Raw genomic sequence first — 17599 nt, 5'->3', positions numbered from 1 at the left:
GTCAAGGGCATGTACCTGGGTTGCGGGCACATCCCCAGTAGGGGGTGTGCAGAAACCGACAATTCACCTCTAAGTCTGCTATTAAGTAGCACAAGTATGTACTAGTCCAGTCACTATTGGGCAAATCGATAACAAATTGGTAATAACATACCCTTAACCCAGTCACTTCTTCACCAAAAACAAGGGAAATCGAGGGCAAGCTGTACTGGCTGCCGGAGGGGTCGTTACTAGAAGAGGGCCCTTGCCCTCTACTCTCCTGCAGGATCTGGCAATCGGTCTGGAAGGCCAGGGCGTGGGCAGAGGAATGTTGCCGCGGACACAGCCCAAGGTCCGTAGGGTGCACGACCCAACCTGCGTGCACGCGGCGAACGCGCGAACGGCGCACCGACTGGAGGAACTGCGCATGCGGAGAAGGCGGCCGCGCGGGCGAGGAGACCGTACGGCGCCTGCGTGCTTCTCCTGGGCCGCAGCCTGTTTCCTCGGGGCAGGTGAGAGGCGGCCCCGCTCGCCGCTCTCGGGCCCCGCCCCCAGCGCGGCTCACCCGCCAGGCGTTGCTATGGGGATGGGGACCCAGCGGCCACAGCCGGCCTGGGACTGCGCCATCCAACCAACCAGTCACCTCTGCGGACCCGGCGCCCCCGACAGTGGGAGGTCATGGAGCTCTCAAGCAGCTCGGACTTGGAGGCCGGGAGGCTGAAGTGCCTGGGCCGTTGCCGGCATTTCTTTTGGCTGGGCGTCGCCTTCGACGCGGTGGGCGCGACAGTGCTGTTCGTGGGGATCTTCTCCGACCTCATCTTCTATGACTTGCTGCTCTACCTGGGTTCCATCATCATCTTCCTCAGCCTCCTCTGGTGGGTCTTCTGGTACACCAGCAACATCGAATTGAGTCGCGAAGACACATGGAAGAGGCCCATCCACATGGGCGCGCTGAGCCAGCAAGTGTCGCTCACCTTAAACATTACCGGCAACTTTGCGCGGGTCCGACGGGGCCAGCGCCGCAGGAGACTCCTCGAAAGTGCTGCTTCCATTCTGAGCAGGGCCCTCCTCACAGCCCAGGCATCTGAACAACTACCAAAGGAGGACCAGGACCAAGACGGAATGACAAGTGTCAGAACCAGCGGCGAGGCTGAAGACGTGGGCGGAGAGGATCTGGGCCCGGAACCGGACGCTGTACAACATTCAGAACGAGTAAGGTTCTCTTTATCCACTCAGAGCCAGCCTCTGCCTCCCACCATTGTCTCCTCTAAGAGCCTGCCCGTGGTCCCATCGCCCTCCGTCAGTCAGCCCCTAAGGATTTGTTATTCCACGAGCCTGCCTACTTCGCTGGCCTCTACGGTCCAGCCTCTAGTCACTGTTGCCTCTGAAAACCTGCCTGGTGTCCCCTTGTACTCTACAGGTCAGCCTCTGGACACTCTGGCCTCTGATACCCAGACTGCAGCTCCCATGGCCTCACAGAGGCAGCCCCTGGTGCATGAGGCTGCACAGAGCCATTTCCAGGGCCCAGGAGACCCCGAGAGGGATTTCCAGAATCATTCTCTGGCCTCTCAAACTCAGCCTTTCCAAACCCAGGCTCTGGCCTCCCAGGTCCCTCTGACCCAGCTTACGCCAGCCCCATTTTTTCAGACCCAACCTGTGGACCCATGGGTCACCCTGGCTGCCCAGGACTTTCAGACCCTGTATAACACCCAACAGGCCCCCATGAGCACTATTTTAGTTCAAGAGACTGAGCTCAGACAATCTTCACATGCCCAGGAGCCATCGGGGGGCCAGGAACTAAGCCAGGAAGTCCCTGACACTGTATCCCCGCTCCCCGAGTCCCTGGCTCTAGCTACTGAGGCCCAGCAGTCAATGCCCCATGAGAGTGCGCCTGCCCCTACCACCCAGAACAGTCGCCATCTCTAATACAGAAGCAGATGCTCTGGCCTCTGCCAAGTAAGTACCTTGGGAGGAATCTTCACCTACAGTATTTCTTGATCATTTCCAGATCTATGTTCTAGTTGTTTCCTCAACCTCTTCTGTTAAAAAACAATTAAGTTAGTGGAAATGAAGTGGCCTTTTCCCTCAGGGATTAGGTTTTTGGAACTTTGGTGCCCTGAGCTATAAGATTTCTTACCTACTCTACCAGATACTAGTGTGAATAGTTTCTTTTACTTAGGCCTAGTTGGGAGGAGGACTGTAATGTTTCTGAAACGAGGATTTTAGGTGGTACAGGGACACAACATTAAATAGCAATGAGCTCTCCAGTGGGCAAGTTACTCTCTTTTCAGTTCTTTCTCAATCTTTGTGATTATGTCAAAGAGAATGTCCTTAGTTTGGGGGTTAGTGATCTCTTACATCTCTAACATTTTGATAGGGTCCCAGCTAGGATTTAATACCATTTATGTTAATAAAGTCATTTCAATGGATAACCTCTATTGCCAAGTATCACTGGTTTTTCCATTTAAAATAGTGTTGCTTGTTTTTTAAAAAAATATGTTTTTACTAGAGGCCCGGTGCACAAAATTTGTGCATAGGGGGTGTGTCCCTCAGCCCAGCCTGCACCCTCTCCAATCTGGGACTGCTGGCTCCCAACTGCTCGCCTGCCTGCCTGCCTGCCTGCCTGATTGCCCCTAACCGCTTCTGCCTGCCATCCTGATCACCCCCTAACCACTCCCCTGCCAGCCCAATTGCCCCTAACTGCTATTCCCTGCCAGCCTGGTTGCCCCCAACTGCCCTCCCCTGACAGCCTGGTCACCCCTAACTATCTTCCCCTGCAGGCCTGGTCACACCCAACTGCCCTCCCCTACAGGCTTGGTTCCCCCAAATGCCCTCCCCTGCTGGCCTGATCACCCACAACTGCCCTCCCCTGCTGGCCATCTTGTGGTGGCCATCTTTGACCACATGGGGGCGGCCATTGTGTGTTGGAGTGATGGTCAATTTGCATATTACTGCTTTATTACATAGGATTGATTTTAGAGAGAGGAAGGGAGTGATAGAAATGTTGATGAGAGAGATTCAGGGATTGGCTGCCTCCTGCATGCCCCCTACTGTGGATCAAGCCTGCAAAACCCTAGCATGTGCCCTGACCAGGAATCAACCAGGGAACTCTTGGTTCATGAGTCAATGCTCAACCACTGAGCCACACTGGCCAGGCTGCTTTTTTTTTCTTTTAATCCTCACCTGAGGATATGTTTGTTTATTTTTTAATTTGGGAGAGAGAAACATTAATGTGAGAGAGAAATATCCATCAATAGCCTCCATTTCCCCTTCCACTGGGGATTAAACCCACAATCGTAGGTAAGTGCCCTGACCAGGAATCAAGCCCAAAACCTTTTGGTGTATAGGATAATGCTCCAACCAACTGGGCGGTTGCTTTTTGAAATACATTTATTTAAGTAAGAAAAACAAAAAAACAAAAAACACAGGAGTCAATTTAAAGGTAAAGTTAATTATGTAAGTGAAACTTGGAACAATGTTGAAGTTTGAACATTTTCTTATTTGTACTAAATCACATGCGCTTTCTACTAAATCACACACCCTTTGTGCTAACCTGTTTGATGGACTTTATGGTTAAGGCTATTGAAGATGAATTCTGCTTAACTCTCCATTTCTTTGACAATTAGAAAGGTAGAAAAGGCCATGTGAACGTCAAAATTGATGGCCCTGCTTTCTGTGAGTTAAGTGCTGTCATGATAGTATACTTTGCTGAGTATCAATTTCCTGGTCTTTCTAATTCTGTTCCATAAGTTACCTGCTCTTTGGGGGATAAGAGGAAAGGGTATGAAGCAGAGCAATTTGGATATTATGTTATGCTATTTGTTGCTCAAAATTACCAACATATTATCCAAGCAGGTGTTCATCTTTATTCATATTGGTTAACTTCATTTCCAGCATGGAATACAACTGAATATTAAGTGGAAACCAAACTAGATTTCCTTACAGTTTTCTTCCATTCTCCTTTAAGAGATTGTATATATATATTCTCTCTATAGGTGTGTGTGTGTATGTATATATACATTACAAAGATAAACTATAGGAGCAAAGCATTTTGACTCCTTTAGTTTTGTTCAGTTTGGACACTGGGCTGTGTGTGTGTGTGTGTGTGTGTGTTTAAATATATTTTGATTTTAGAGAGGAAGGGAAAGGGAGAGAGAAATAGAAACATCAATGATGAGAATCATTGATCATCTGCCTCCTGCACGCACCTTACTGGGGATTGAGCCTGCAACCCGAGCATGTGCCCTTGACCAGAACTGAACCTGGGACCCTTCAGTCTGCAGGCTGACACTAGCCACTGAGCCAAATCAGCTAGGACTGGACACGGTCTTTTTTTTTTTTTTTTACACACTTACCATGCCATAAATGCATGAATTCACAGTGAATGGATTCCAGCCCCTCAGGCTCCTTTCCATTGGTTCTCACAAAGTATCCTCCTCTGAATGGAGCAGGCTGGTGCTTCAGTTGAACCCAAATATCTTTCTCTTTGGCTTCCTTCTTTTTCTGGTTATTTTCCTTTACATGTTTCAGGAAGCTATCTCAGCTCTAAGAGTGCTTAACATGCCCAATATTTATGTTAATTCTCTTGGCAATGATCTATCCCCTTGTTTGTTTACAACAATGCCCACTGCATGCTGGGTAACACTGTAGACTCTTCCAGTTTTGTCATGGTAACGTTTGTGAGGCACTCCTTTTGAATAGTGCCATTCCCTTGATGTCTATAGTATCACTTTTCTTGTAGATTCGCATGTATGTGGTCAAAGGAACAACTCCATGTTTTCTAAAAGGCCTGGAGAACATATAGCTGGCCCCTTGTCTTTCCCTTTGTGTTAGTCATTTTGGCAAATTACTGGAAGATGGTGGTTCTGGCTAAAAGGTAGGCAGTGATTTGTTTATTTGTATTTTTAAAAAGAAGACAAAAAAAAAAAGCAAAACACTAGCAAACCAAAATAATTCCAGAAAGGATTTAGTATTAGTGAATGAGGTCATTAATTTTTTCCCATTCTATTTTTTCAGGTAAAATATAAGATTGAAATACTTAGGATGCAGACCTTGCCATCAGAAAGCTTATGGACTTGTTTCTCTAAATCAAAGAAATGGCTCTAAAGAAGAGAAAATTTTAGATAAGGAGAAGGAGTAGATTGGTGTCTACCTAATAATTATTAGTGGAAGAATTAGTTTTTGAGAGGAAGAGCCATGCAGTGCCCTTTATCTTTTTAAATATATTTTTATTGATTTCAAAGAGGGAGAGGGAGTTAGAAACATCAATGATGAGAGAGAGAATCATTGATTGGCTGCCACCTGCACGCCCCCGACTGGGTATTGAACCCACAACCTGGCCATGTGCCCTGACCAGGAATCAAACTGTGACTTTCTGATTCATAGATCAATGCTCAACCACTGAGCCATGCTGGCCGGGAGCAATGTCCTTTACAGAACTAATTCATTGACCATACATATATTATTTATTTTTTTATTTTGACCATACATTTATTTTTTATTTTTTAAATATATTTTTATTGATTTCAGAGAGAGAAGGAGAGATAGAAACAGCAATGATGATAAAGAATCATTGATCGGCTGCCTCCTGCACACCCCCTACTGGGGATTGAGCCTGCAAACCGGGCATGTACTCTTCACCGGAATTGAACCCTGGACCCTTCAGTACACAGGCCGACGCTCTATCCACTGAGCTAAACCAGCTAGGGCAACCATACATTTATTGAATTTCTAGCAAGTGCCAGGCATTACAGTAGGCTCTGGGGATCAGAGCTAAATAAGATACCCCTACTCTCCAAGAGCTCACTGTTTATCAAGGGAGAGAGACATAGGAATAACTAACACCATATAATGTAACAGAAATCTAGTCAAAGTGCTTTCAGAATGCAGGTGTGCAGTGGATGAGAGATTTTTTAGTTGGATCCCAAAGTAGGTGTTCATTGGGTGAAGAAGTTGAGAAGAACATTCCATGCAAAGGGGAAAGCATCAGTAGAAAGGCACAGAGGTGTAATAGTCCATGGCTTGTTGGGGACACCATTTGGGAAAAACAGCCTGATAGGCAAGGGTATCCATAGGCAAGGGTGCTTGAGATTCAGAGGTTGTAGAGAGATAGAGAGAAAGGGTGGGGGGGGGGCACCAACTGAGACAAGCATTTGAAGGATTTTAAACAGGCTATTTTGTGTTCTTAATTCTATGATGGGCTCTGTGATAAAATAATGACAATAGGCCAATAATCTATAATAATAAAAGTATAATATGCTAATTAGACTGGACAGCCAAACAACCTTCCAGATGTCATTCTGGATGTGCTTCTGGATGAAGCCACGGTGGCAGGGGCCAAGGCAGAGGTGGTTAGGGGTGATCAGGCAGGCAGGCAAGCAGTTAGGGGAGATCAGGCAGGCAGGCGAGTGGTTGGGGCGATCAGGCAGGTGAGCGGTTAGGAGCCAGTGGTCCTGGATTGCAAGAGGGACATTTGACTACGGGATCGGGCCTAAACCGGCAGTCAGACATCCTCCGAGGGATCCCAGATTGTGAGAGGGTGCAGGCTGGACTGAGGGCCCCCCGCCCATGTACAAATTTTGTGCACTGGACCTCTAGTTAGAAAATAATTGCCAAGATCCCTCCCTCTTCTAAGATAAAAAAAGACCTATTAGATGTTAGCAACAGTTTTTAACTGAAGTGTAGGCTCCATGGGTATTCATCTTGGAAAACACTTAGGTGTTTGTTTACTTGTACATGACTTATTTTTTTTATTTTTATTTTTTGCTACAAAGATGACATCAGGTAGAGTAAACATCAAATGTTTTGACACGTTTCTCTATATGATTGTAAGGTAAGTATTTATCTAAAACAGGGCTTTAGGCCCTCTTGGACTTAACCAGTAGGCAACGCTTCAATCTCAGGTCAAAATGATGAGCAGGCCTGCTGTTTGCAGCATCAAATTGGTAGCTGCAGGATTCAATAAACTGGGGTTAATGTGAGACAATATAATATATGTGAATGATGATGTAAAAAAAAGCCATTAGGCACTGGCCGGTTTGGCTCAATGGATAAAGCTGGTCGGCCTGTGGACTGAAAGGTCCCAGGTTCGATTCAAGTCATGGGCATGTACCTTGGTTGCGGGCACATCTCCAGTGGGAGGTATGCAGGAGGCAGCTGATCAATGTTTCTCTCTCATCAGTGTTTGTAACTCTTTATCCCTCTCCCTTCCTCTCTGTAAAAAATCGATAAAAAAAATAAAAAATATATAAAAGCCATTAGAAGGCTTCCTGAGAACCTATATAACAATAGCATGTTTCTCATTAAGAGAGCACTGGACCTGTCCCTGAGGCAGCAGATCTTTAAAATGTTTATTTATTTATTTATTTATTTATTTATTTATTTATTTATTTATTTTAGAGAGAGAGGAAAGAAGAGAGAAAGAGAGGGAGAGAACATCGATTTGTTGTACCACTTATTTATGCATTCATTGGTTGATTCTTGTATGTGCCCTGACCCAGGATCGAACCCGCAACCTTGATGTATTAGGATGAAGCTCCAACCAACTGAGCTATCCAGTCAGGACAAGGCAGCAGAACTTGCCTAAAGAGCAGTGGACAAAATATGAGGAGGATAAATTCTACCTTGAACCATATCTGAAAGAGGTTATTTGGGAAAGGAAAAAAGAAGAACGGAAGAAGAAATAATCATGTAATCGAAATCTGTGTCTGCATCTGTCCTCATAACTTTAATGACATTGGTTAAACCTGAAATGTACAGTTTAGAACCATCAGGGCTGCAAATATATTACTTTAAATAAATGTTTATTTTAACTTTAAAAGTAAGTAAAACAGGCATTGACAAATTTTCTTTTTTTAAAAAAATATATTTTATTGATTTTTTACAGAGAGGAAGGGAGAGAGATAGTTAGAAACATTGATGAGAGAAACATTGATCAACTGCCTCCTGCACATCTCCTACTGGGGATGTGCCCACAACTCAGGTACATGCCCTTGACCGGAATCGAACCTGGGACCTTTCAGTCCACAGGCTGAAGCTCTATCCACTGAGCCAAACCGGTTTCGGCAACAAATTTTCTATTAAGGCCCAGATAATAAATATTTTAGGTTCTGAGGGTCATAAAGCAAAATCAAGGCCTGGCTGGCATGGCTCAGTGGTTGAGCATCAGCCTATGAACCAGGAGGTCACGATTTGATTCCTGGTCATGGCACATGCCCGGGTTGCCAGCTCCATCCCCAGTGGGGGGCATGCAGGAGGCAGCCAATCAATGGTTCTCTCTCTCTTCGTTCATGTTTCTCTCTCTCCTTTTCCCTTCCTCTCTGAAATCAATATATATATAAAATGTGTGTGTGTGTGTGTGTGTGTGTGTGTGTGTGTTTTAAGTAAAATCTAGGATATTGTGTGGCTATTTATCTAACAAGAAAAAAACTACTCCTGACCCCCCTGTTTGTCTGGGGTATGCTGTACAGTTAGTTGCTTTGACTCTAGTTGCATCAGCTGAAGCCATGAACCTGACAGAGAACAACTGGCCAGAGGGAGAGAAAAGAGGGGCCTTGACAGTCAGGCCTGCAGCCAACATGATGTATTTCACTCTGCCCAGTGACACGCAGATCTGAGAACCTGGCCATCTCATCTTGGTCGGCTGGCTTGAGGATAAGTGATTTGTCGAGTCTCTGATTCCTAGATTGAGATTTCATTTCTTGCTGTCTGGCATTGCCATCAGTGGAGTCTACAATGTGTAGGTGGTGATGCTCAGGCCCTGAGCAGTCCAGTGGCCAGATGGCAGGCTCTGAATGTTCTGGGGATAGTAGGTGGAAACTGATGCCCAGGCTTGGACTTTGAGGTCACAGTGATGGCCCTCAGCAATACAAACACACAGAGTGGGGAGGGTGCTACTGGCATCTAGTGTGTAGAGGCAAAAAATGTTGCAAAACACTGTTCGATTCACAGGCCAGCCCCTCACAACACAACTGTCCAGACCAAAATATCACATTGATAAACCCTGACCTAGAATAAAAAAAAATGCCTTTTTATTATTCTACTAGGGGCCCGGTGCACGAAATTCGTGCACTGGGTGGGTGCGGGGGAGAGTGTCCCTCAGCCCAGCCTGCTCCCTCTCACATACTGGGAGCCCTCAGGCGTTGACCCCCATCACCCTCCGATCGCCTGATCGGCCCCTTGCCCAGGCCTGACGCCTCCGCCAGAGGTGTCAGGCTTGGACAGGGGACCCCCATCTCCTCCCGATCACTGGCTCTGGCCCCCGCCCAGGCCTGAGGCCTCTGGCCCAGGAATCATGCCTGGGCAGGGGACCCCCATCTCCCTCTGATCACTTGCTCCACCCCCCGCCCAAGCCTGACGCCTCTGACCCAGGCTTCAGGCCTGGGCAAGGGGACCATCATATCCCCCCAATCCCCGGCTCCGCCCCCCACCCAGGCCTGATGCCTCGGCCAGAGGAGTTGACCCTCATCACCCTCCGATCACCAATCACCGGATCGGCCCCTTGACCAGGCCTGAGGCCTCCGGCAGAAGTGTCAGGCCTGGGCAGGGGACCCCCAGCTCCCCGTGGTTGCAGGCTCCGCCCCTGCCCAGGCCTAACGCCTCTGGCCTAGGCGTCCGGCCCGGGCAGCGGGGACCTGCAGTGGCAGCGGGGGGCGCCGCGATCGTGGGCTTCGCTTTAGGCCCAGGCAAGGGACCCCTAGCTCCTGGGACTGCCAGCTTCGACCTTGCCCAGCTCCCATCGCTGGCTCCACCCCTACTTCCTGCTATCACTGGCCAGGGCGGCAAAGGCGCCTGATTCTCCCATCATGGCTGGGGGGCAGGGCAAAGGCGTCCCCAGGGCCGCCTTTGCCCTGCCCCCCAGCTCTTAGCTCCCCCCTGGGTTTCCGATCACTGTCAGTGGCAGGGGGCTTCTTCCTGCTTTCCCTTTCGCCTCCCTGCATTGTGCCTACATATGCAAATTAGCCGCCATCTTGTTGGCAGTTAACTGCCAATCTTAGTTGGCAGTTAACTGCCAATCATAGTTGGCAGTTAATTTGCATATAGCCCTGATTAGCCAATGAAAAGGGTATCGTCGTACGCCAATTACCATTTTTCTCTTTTATTAGTGTAGATGAGATACTTAAAGAAAAAATATTCTTTCGATCCTCAAATGAATCATTGCTTCTTATATAACACTAGAGGCCCTATGCACAAAATTTGTGCAAGGGGCTCAGCCGTCACAGCCACAGTGGCTTGCCTCGGCCCTCACAGCCCTGACTTTATCTGGAAGGTCGTCTGAAGGATGTCTGGAAGGATGTCTGGTCTAATTAGCATATTACGCTTTTATTATTATAGATGATATCTTTTCTACTAAACCATTTTCTACTAGACCATGAGGATCTTATTCATCTTTATTTTATTCACCTTTGTATTCCCATTTGTATTATTTTTGAATCAACACAGATGGGGCATTTGTTAACACTATTAGCTACATTTATTGGGTGTTTATAATACACATTGTACTAAATAATTTACTGGTATTATCTCATTCCTCACAATAATCAGGAGTAGGCATCACTATTATCTTTACTTAAAGAAGTTAGCATTTGCTATTGAAGGATTGTAGATTTGATAATGAGAGGTTAAGTAATTTTCTCAATGTCACACAAATGGAGAAGCTGAAATTGATGTATAATTGATGTGTAATTTGTTATAAAACTTATGTTATAAGCTTTCCTTCCAAGTTAAAGTTATGAATGAGCCTTTTCATTAAGCCTGTTAATTGTTACTTAAATTGTAATATTCTAGATTAGCCAATGAGCAACTTCTCTTTTTAAAGCTGTACTTTTCGAGAGAGAATGAAAATCAACAACCCTAATTTTTTGTTCCAGTCTATGTTTATAAATGTCATTTCAAATAAAAATTGTTTTCTTTTTCTTTCCAGAACTCACCAATGTTTCTACATATTTAAGTGCCAACTTTATAAAAGTACAAATACATTCATCTCATTTTGGAAACCTCCATCTGGAATTTTGACCAACTCATACCAGCAGACTTGCTAGACTGAGCGAGGTGGCCCGATAAGCCATGATCGCCAGCCAGGCCTAGGGACCCCACCCATGCAAGAATTTCGTGCACCAGGCCTCTAATCATTTTAATAAATGGGAAAATGCGTCATACAACAAAATATAGTTTTGGGGTGTTCTTTATTTTTGTTATAGAAGTAATTTTTTTTCTTTGACAATCTGTGTTTCTTTATTATTAAAAAAAAGAATCATAATAGAATAATGATTCTGACAGACATTACTCAAAATTCAACTACCCACGAAAGCAGGAATATATCTTATTTATTCTAACAGTGCATGGCAAACTAGTTCTCATTAAATATTTGAGTAAATTTTGGAATACTGGACATTTTAAAAAATCATATTATAGCCCGGCTGGCATAGCTCAGTCATTGAGCATTGACCTATGAACCAAGAGGTCACAGTTCAATTCCCAGTCAGGGCACATGCCTCGGTTGCAGGCTCGACCCCCCAGTGTGGGGTGTGCAAGAGGCAGCCAATCAATGATCAAAATTTGTGGAATTTAGCTAATGCAATTTTTGGAGGAAAATTTATAACTTTAAAGTCTTATATTAGAACATCAAAAATGTATAAAATCAAAAGATACATAGAATGAATGCTCTAAATTTTGAATCTAAAACAAATGTGTGTGTGTACATGTACACAGTGTGGGGCAAAAATAGGTTTACAGTTGTGAGTACAGGCAGTCCTTGGGTTACGTCGGACTAGTCACCATCTCCCATTTATTTATAAAAAAAAAAGTTCCGTCATTTTGACGTATGTACTATGTACATATGTGCTTTATGTTTTTTTTTTATTATTTACCACAAGTAAAGGTCAGGAATTGTCATCTTTCTTTTAAATTTTTTTTACTGTTTCACTTCATTACTGCTGTGTATGTGCTCCATGTGAGTGACGTAGGTGCTTATGTAGGTGGGTTCCAACTTATGGTGAAAATCATGTTACATTGCACCGTAGGAACAGATCTCCAACGTAACCCGAGGACCTACTGTACATGAAAGTTTATTCTTGCATTATTATTTATTGCATTATTATTGTATTCTTTTTTTCAGTTTTTTTATTTCAAGAAAAGCAATTTTAAATATAATAATATTATATGCAATAAGCCTTAATATTTCAAGAAAAACGATCTTAAATATAATAATATTATATGCAATATATTTTGCTTAGGATGATGCTTTTAAAGTCTGTTTTGAGAGATATGAGTGTTGCTACTCCAGCTTTTTTTTTCTTATCCATTTGCATGGAAAATTTTTTTCCATCCCTTCACTTTCATCCTGTGTGTCTTTTGTTTTGAGATGAGTCTCTTACAGACAGCATATAGTTGGGTCATGTTTTTGTATTCACTCAGCTACCCTACACCTTTTGATTGGAGCATTTAATCCATTTACATTTAGGGTTATTATTTAGAGGTACTTATTTATAGCCAATTTAATTCTGTTTAAAGGTTTCTGTTTAAAGGCTAGGTTTCTCTCTGTGTTTCTTCTTCTCAGCAATCCTTATATCAATCCCTTTAGCATTCCTGGTAATGCTGGCTTAGTGGTGATGAACTCCTTTAGCATTCTTTTTCTTTTTTTTTTTTTTTTGTCTGGGAAGCTCTTTACTTGACCATCTATTTTGAATGATAGCCTTGCTGGATATAGACATCTTGGTCTCAGATCCTTGCTTTCCATTACCTTGAGTACTTCATGCCATTCCCTTCTGGTGTATAGAGTTTCTGATGAGAAATCAGGTGTCAGCCTTATGGGAACTCCTTTGTAGGTAACAGTTTTCTTTTCTCTTGCTGCCTTTAAGATTTTCTCTCTGTTTTTAACTTTTGGCATTTTAATTATGATATGTCTGGGTGGGGTCTGTTTGGGTTCTTCTTGTTTGGGGTTCTCTGTGCCTCCTGTACTTGTGTGACTTTTTCCTTTACCAGGTTAGGGAAGTTTTCTACCATTATTTCTTCAGACAACTTCTCTATTCCTTTCTCCCTTTCTGCCTCTCTGGCACACATAATATTCTGATATTGTTACATTTCACATTGTCCCACAGCTCCCTTAAGCTGTCCTCCTGTTTTTAAATTGTTTTTTTTTCTTTTTGGTTCTCTAATTGAGTGATATTTTCTTTTCTTTTTTAAATATTTTTATTGATTTCAGAGAGGAAGGGAGAGGGAGAGAGAGATAGAAACATCAATTATGAGAGGGAATCATTGATCGGCTGCCCCCAGCACGCCCTCTACTGGGGATTGAGCCCGCAACCCAGGCATCTGCTCTTGGCTGTAATTGAACCTGGGACCCTTCAGACTGCAGGCTGACACTCTATCCATTGAGCCAAACCAGCTAGGGCTTGAGTTATATTTTCAACTCTGTCTTCTAATTCACTGATTTGATCCTCAGCTTCCCTAATCTGCTGTGTATTCTTTCCAATGTGTTCTTTATTTGTGTTATGTCATTCTTTATCTCAGACCATTCTTTTTTTTATAGTTACTATATCTTTTTTCATACTGTTGAGAATTTTTTATCATTAGTCTGAACTGTTTCAGATAAATTTCTTATCTCTGCTTCATTTATCTCTTCTTTTGGAGAATTCTCTAGTTCTTTCATTTGGGGGTTGTTTCTTTGTTTCTTCATTTTGGTTGTCTGTTTTGTTTGTGACAATGTTTTAGGTAGATCCTCTCTACCAGTGGTCGCCAACCGGTGGTCTGTGACTGCTGGTTTAAGGAACTTTGGAGCAGCAGTCGCCAACTGGTGGTCCACAGACGACTGGTGTTCCGTGAGGTTTGAAAGGTTGGTGACCACTGCTCTATACCTTTCAATCACTAGTGCAGGACAGTGTTAAAAGCTGCTTCTGACTTATTGGATCAGGCAAAGACTCAAAGCCTCCAGAGACTGCCTCCACCTACAGACTGATAGGATTCTGACTTGAATTGCCCCCCAGGCAATCATTCTCAGGTGTGGTGACTTTTTTTCAACAGGATGGGGCAGTTGCTTCTGCCTGGAGGCCACTTTTAAGCTCTTAAGTGGCCTCAGGGCAAGGTGTTTTCCAATAGGGTGTGACAACTGTCTTCCTCCCCAGGTAAGGCAGATGTCTACGTGAGAAAGATGTCCTCCACTGTGAGAGGGAATGACTCAGCCCAGAAAACTTGGGGTCTCTGCCTTCTGAGCTCTATCCCCCAAGACCCCAGTCCTGGGTTCTGATCTCACAGCTCCAGTCCACTTCACCATCCCTCTGTCAGAGCACAAGCTACGTGGCTCCACAGGGAATTTTTGTGTGTTGGCCCTCTAAGGGGGTGCCTGAACTTTTAGCTGCCACTCCCTGGCAGACAGCACCCCCCTGCCTTTCACAGATAGAAGTTATGTGGGTATCCTCCTCAGTTTGGTGTTCTCTGCTGGGAGCTCAGCTTTGGGATTAGATCCCGGAGTTCTCAGTGGAACCCCCCCCCCCCCACACACACACACACCTGAGATATCTCTCTGACTTCAGTTGCCATCTGTGGGTGCCAGGCTAGCCCTTTCGCGCCTCCACCCCTCCTACCAGTCTCTGTGCGGTCTCTACCTTCGGTCCTTGGGTATCAAGGTTCTCTCCTGTGAGTTTTCCATTGATTATTCAGGAAGCCTTTCTGTATTTCAGTTGTAATTCCAGCTTGTTCCTGGGAGCATGTCTATGCAGCATCCTCCTACTCTGCCACCATTTTTAATCTTCAGAAGTAAATTTTTAATTAAATGATTTAGTATGGTAAAAAATTTCCAGTACCATTATCAGATTATACCATGATGAACTGCTGTTAAATAATACATTACTTTTTATAAAACTTAATATCCACTCAGCTTAGATTGCTGTACTTTTTTGTCTTGCTTTGCAAAAGAACTAATATAGAGTAATTTGACTGTAATGAAGAAAAACGAATGCATATCGGCATTACAAAGGGATTCCCAGACAATCATTTATTTATTTCAGGATTCTCATTTTGGCTGTTTTTTCAACGGATCCTCTTCATTGCAGCCACCACCACCTTCCTCCAAATGATTATCACCTCAACCCTGGATTGTTAACTAAAATCCTAAGAGAAGTCCCCCTTTTCTATTCTTGCCATGAGGTCTTGCACATACTTAATGATTCTTAGTTTTCAACTCCATTATCACTTTCTCAGGGAAACTTCTTTGAGCTCCCTGAAGAGATAAATTCGAGAACCACAGAGCACCATGTGATCTCCTTCAAAGGACTTAATACATTTGTTATATTTATAGTATCACTATATCATTTGTTAAATTGATCAATACCTGTTTCTCTCATTAGATGGAAAGTTCCATGAGGGCAAGGACTATTAGTATTATTGTCTGCTGACCACATATCCCCAAATGCATGGCACAGAGCCTGGTACCTAGGTGTTCAAAAGATATTTGTTGTATAGGTGAATGTAGATGTTAACTACTATTAGATTGAAAGCCTGTAAGAACAGATAAAGCTGAGGTTAGGTAGTCCTTACCAACCAAAGGCCAATTAGAAAGACAGATAAAGCTAATTTCTGAAATTGTGCTAATAAAACAATAGAAAATACGTTACTGCCCCGACCAGTATTGCTAAGTGGTTAGAGTATAAGCCCATGAACAGGGATCTCAGGTTTGATTCCCGGTCAAGGGCATGTAGCTGGGTTGCAGGTTCGATCCCCGGCCCTATTTAGGGTTTGTGTGGGAGGCAACTGATACATGTTTCTTTCTCTCCTCCCTTCCTCCCTCCCTTCTTTAAAAATCAATGGAAAAAATATCCTCAGTTGAGGATTAACTTTAAAAAAAAAGGAAAGAAAATATATTACTGACTCAAAACTTCAGCCAGATACAGTTGCCTTCTGAGGAATTGTGGGGGGGAAATTAAAGTACTTTTCTCTGTAGCATCCTTTTGATAAAAATCTGAAAAACACTCCAAATAGGCATTAAATAGCATGAGGCTCTTGTATATGACCACCAGAATAAAATGGTAAATGATTTTTTTCTATGTCCCCCCCAAGATTATTAAAGTAAAAATAAAAATGTTATGATATGTTTATAATATAATTTTGTGTATTACCAGTATGTTTTTTAAAAAATATATTTTATTGATTTTTTACACAGAGGAAGGGAGAGGGATAGAGAGTTAGAAACATCAATGAGAGAAAAACATCGATCAGCTGCCTCCTGCACACTCCCTGCTAGGGATGTGCCCACAACCCAGGTACATGCCCTTGACTGGAATCAAACCTGGGACGCTTCAGTCCGCAGGCCGACGCTCTATCCACTGAGCCAAACTGGTTAGGGCACCAGTATGTTTTAATTTTTTGTTCTCTAATTGTTCGAAATATGTTTTGTGTCTTTATTTGGACTAAAAGTTTACTAAGGCCATGCTTTATACCAGTGGTTCTTAATTTTGGCAGTATTGCTCCTCAGGGACTAGTTAGCATTTAAAGACATTTTTGCTTGTCACTATAGGGAGGAGGTGAATGCTGCTGCAGTGGGCAGAGGCCAGAGATGCTACTAAACATTTTATAATACACAGGTCAGCCTCCTTCCTTCATAAAGCATTATCTGGTCCAAAATGTCAATATTGCCAAGGTACAGGGACAAGGACATCTTTAAATTAATGGTCTTTAGAGGGTACGTGTATATATATACATCTTTTTTTAAATCCTCACCCACGGATATTTTTTCAGTTGATATTTTAGAGAGAGTAGAAGGCAGGCAGGGGTGGGAGAGAGAGAGAGAGAGACATCAATTGGTTGCCTCTCCCACATGCAAGACCAGGGAGCAGAGCTGGGCATTGAACCTATAACTAAGGTATGAGCCCTTGACAGGAAATCGAACCCTTGACCCTTTGATCTGAGGGCTGACACTCCAGTCACTGAGCCCAGGGATTGGGCCTAAACCAGCAGTCGGACATCCCCCGAGGGGTCCCAGATTGGAGAGGGTTCAGGCTGGGCTAAGGGACACCCCACAACTGTGCATGAATTTCATGCACCAGGCCTCTAGTATACTAATAATAGAGGAATATGCAAATTGTCTGGGACGCCATCACAGTAACAGTAACAACAAAACAGCAGGCTGTGTGGGGCAATAAGGCCAGCAGGGGGGTTAGTGAGGGACGACCAAATGACTGAACAGCAGGCTGAGTGGGGCAGCCAGGCCTGCAGTGGGGAAGCAATTGGGGGTGACCAGGCTGGTGGGGGGGCAGTTAGGGGTAACCAGACCAGCAGAGGGGGGCAGTTGGGGGCGATCAGGTCAGCAGGCAGAGGCGGTTAGGGGTGATCGGGCTGGCACAGGGGACAGTTAGGGGATATCAGGCAGGCAGGCAGGTGAGCAGTTAGGAGCCAGAGGTCCCGGATTGTGAGAGGGATGTCCGACTGATGGTTTAGGCCTGATCAGCAGTCGGACATCCCTGAGGGGTCACAGATTGGAGAGGATGCAGGCTGGGATGAGGGGACCTGCCCCCCCATGCATGAATTTAAAGAATATATATATATTCTTTATATATATATATATATATATATATATATATTTATTTATTTATATATATATATATTAGATATCTATATCTATATCTATATATAT

At 44.2% G+C, this 17599-nt stretch overlaps 1 protein-coding gene and 1 pseudogene across 4 annotated transcripts; one reads left to right on the top strand and one right to left on the bottom strand.

Annotated features, from left to right (window-relative positions):
* Positions 1-439: 439 nt before the first annotated feature.
* LOC308517440 (uncharacterized protein) lies at positions 440-11133 on the top strand. Of its 3 annotated transcripts, none has more exons than XM_081088586.1 (2): positions 440-1188; positions 10898-11133. In XM_081088586.1, exons 1-2 carry the CDS (start codon positions 655-657, stop codon positions 10922-10924), a joined length of 561 nt encoding a protein of 186 aa, XP_080944712.1. In that variant the 5' UTR covers positions 440-654; the 3' UTR covers positions 10925-11133. The 3 variants fall into 3 exon arrangements, 2 of the variants coding, with proteins under 2 accessions (XP_080944712.1, XP_080944711.1); XM_081088585.1 differs by having other exon boundaries at positions 440-1932; XR_013995829.1 differs by lacking the exons at positions 440-1188; positions 10898-11133 and adding exons at positions 1775-1932; positions 7476-7778.
* Positions 4124-4813, bottom strand: LOC308517442 (large ribosomal subunit protein eL21-like; annotated as a pseudogene). Its single transcript has one exon. The product of its transcript is annotated as a large ribosomal subunit protein eL21-like (transcript).
* Positions 11134-17599: the final 6466 nt, after the last annotated feature.

The sequence above is a fragment of the Myotis nattereri genome (assembly GCF_964212035.1).
Source record: "Myotis nattereri genome assembly, chromosome: 4".
Lineage (NCBI taxonomy): Eukaryota > Metazoa > Chordata > Mammalia > Chiroptera > Vespertilionidae > Myotis > Myotis nattereri.
This window is presented reverse-complemented; position numbering and strand designations above follow the sequence as displayed.

Coding starts and splice junctions, on each gene's coding strand:
- LOC308517440 (XM_081088585.1), top strand. CDS start 655: ATGGAGCTCTCAAGCAGCTCGGACTTGGAGGCCGGGAGGCTGAAGTGC.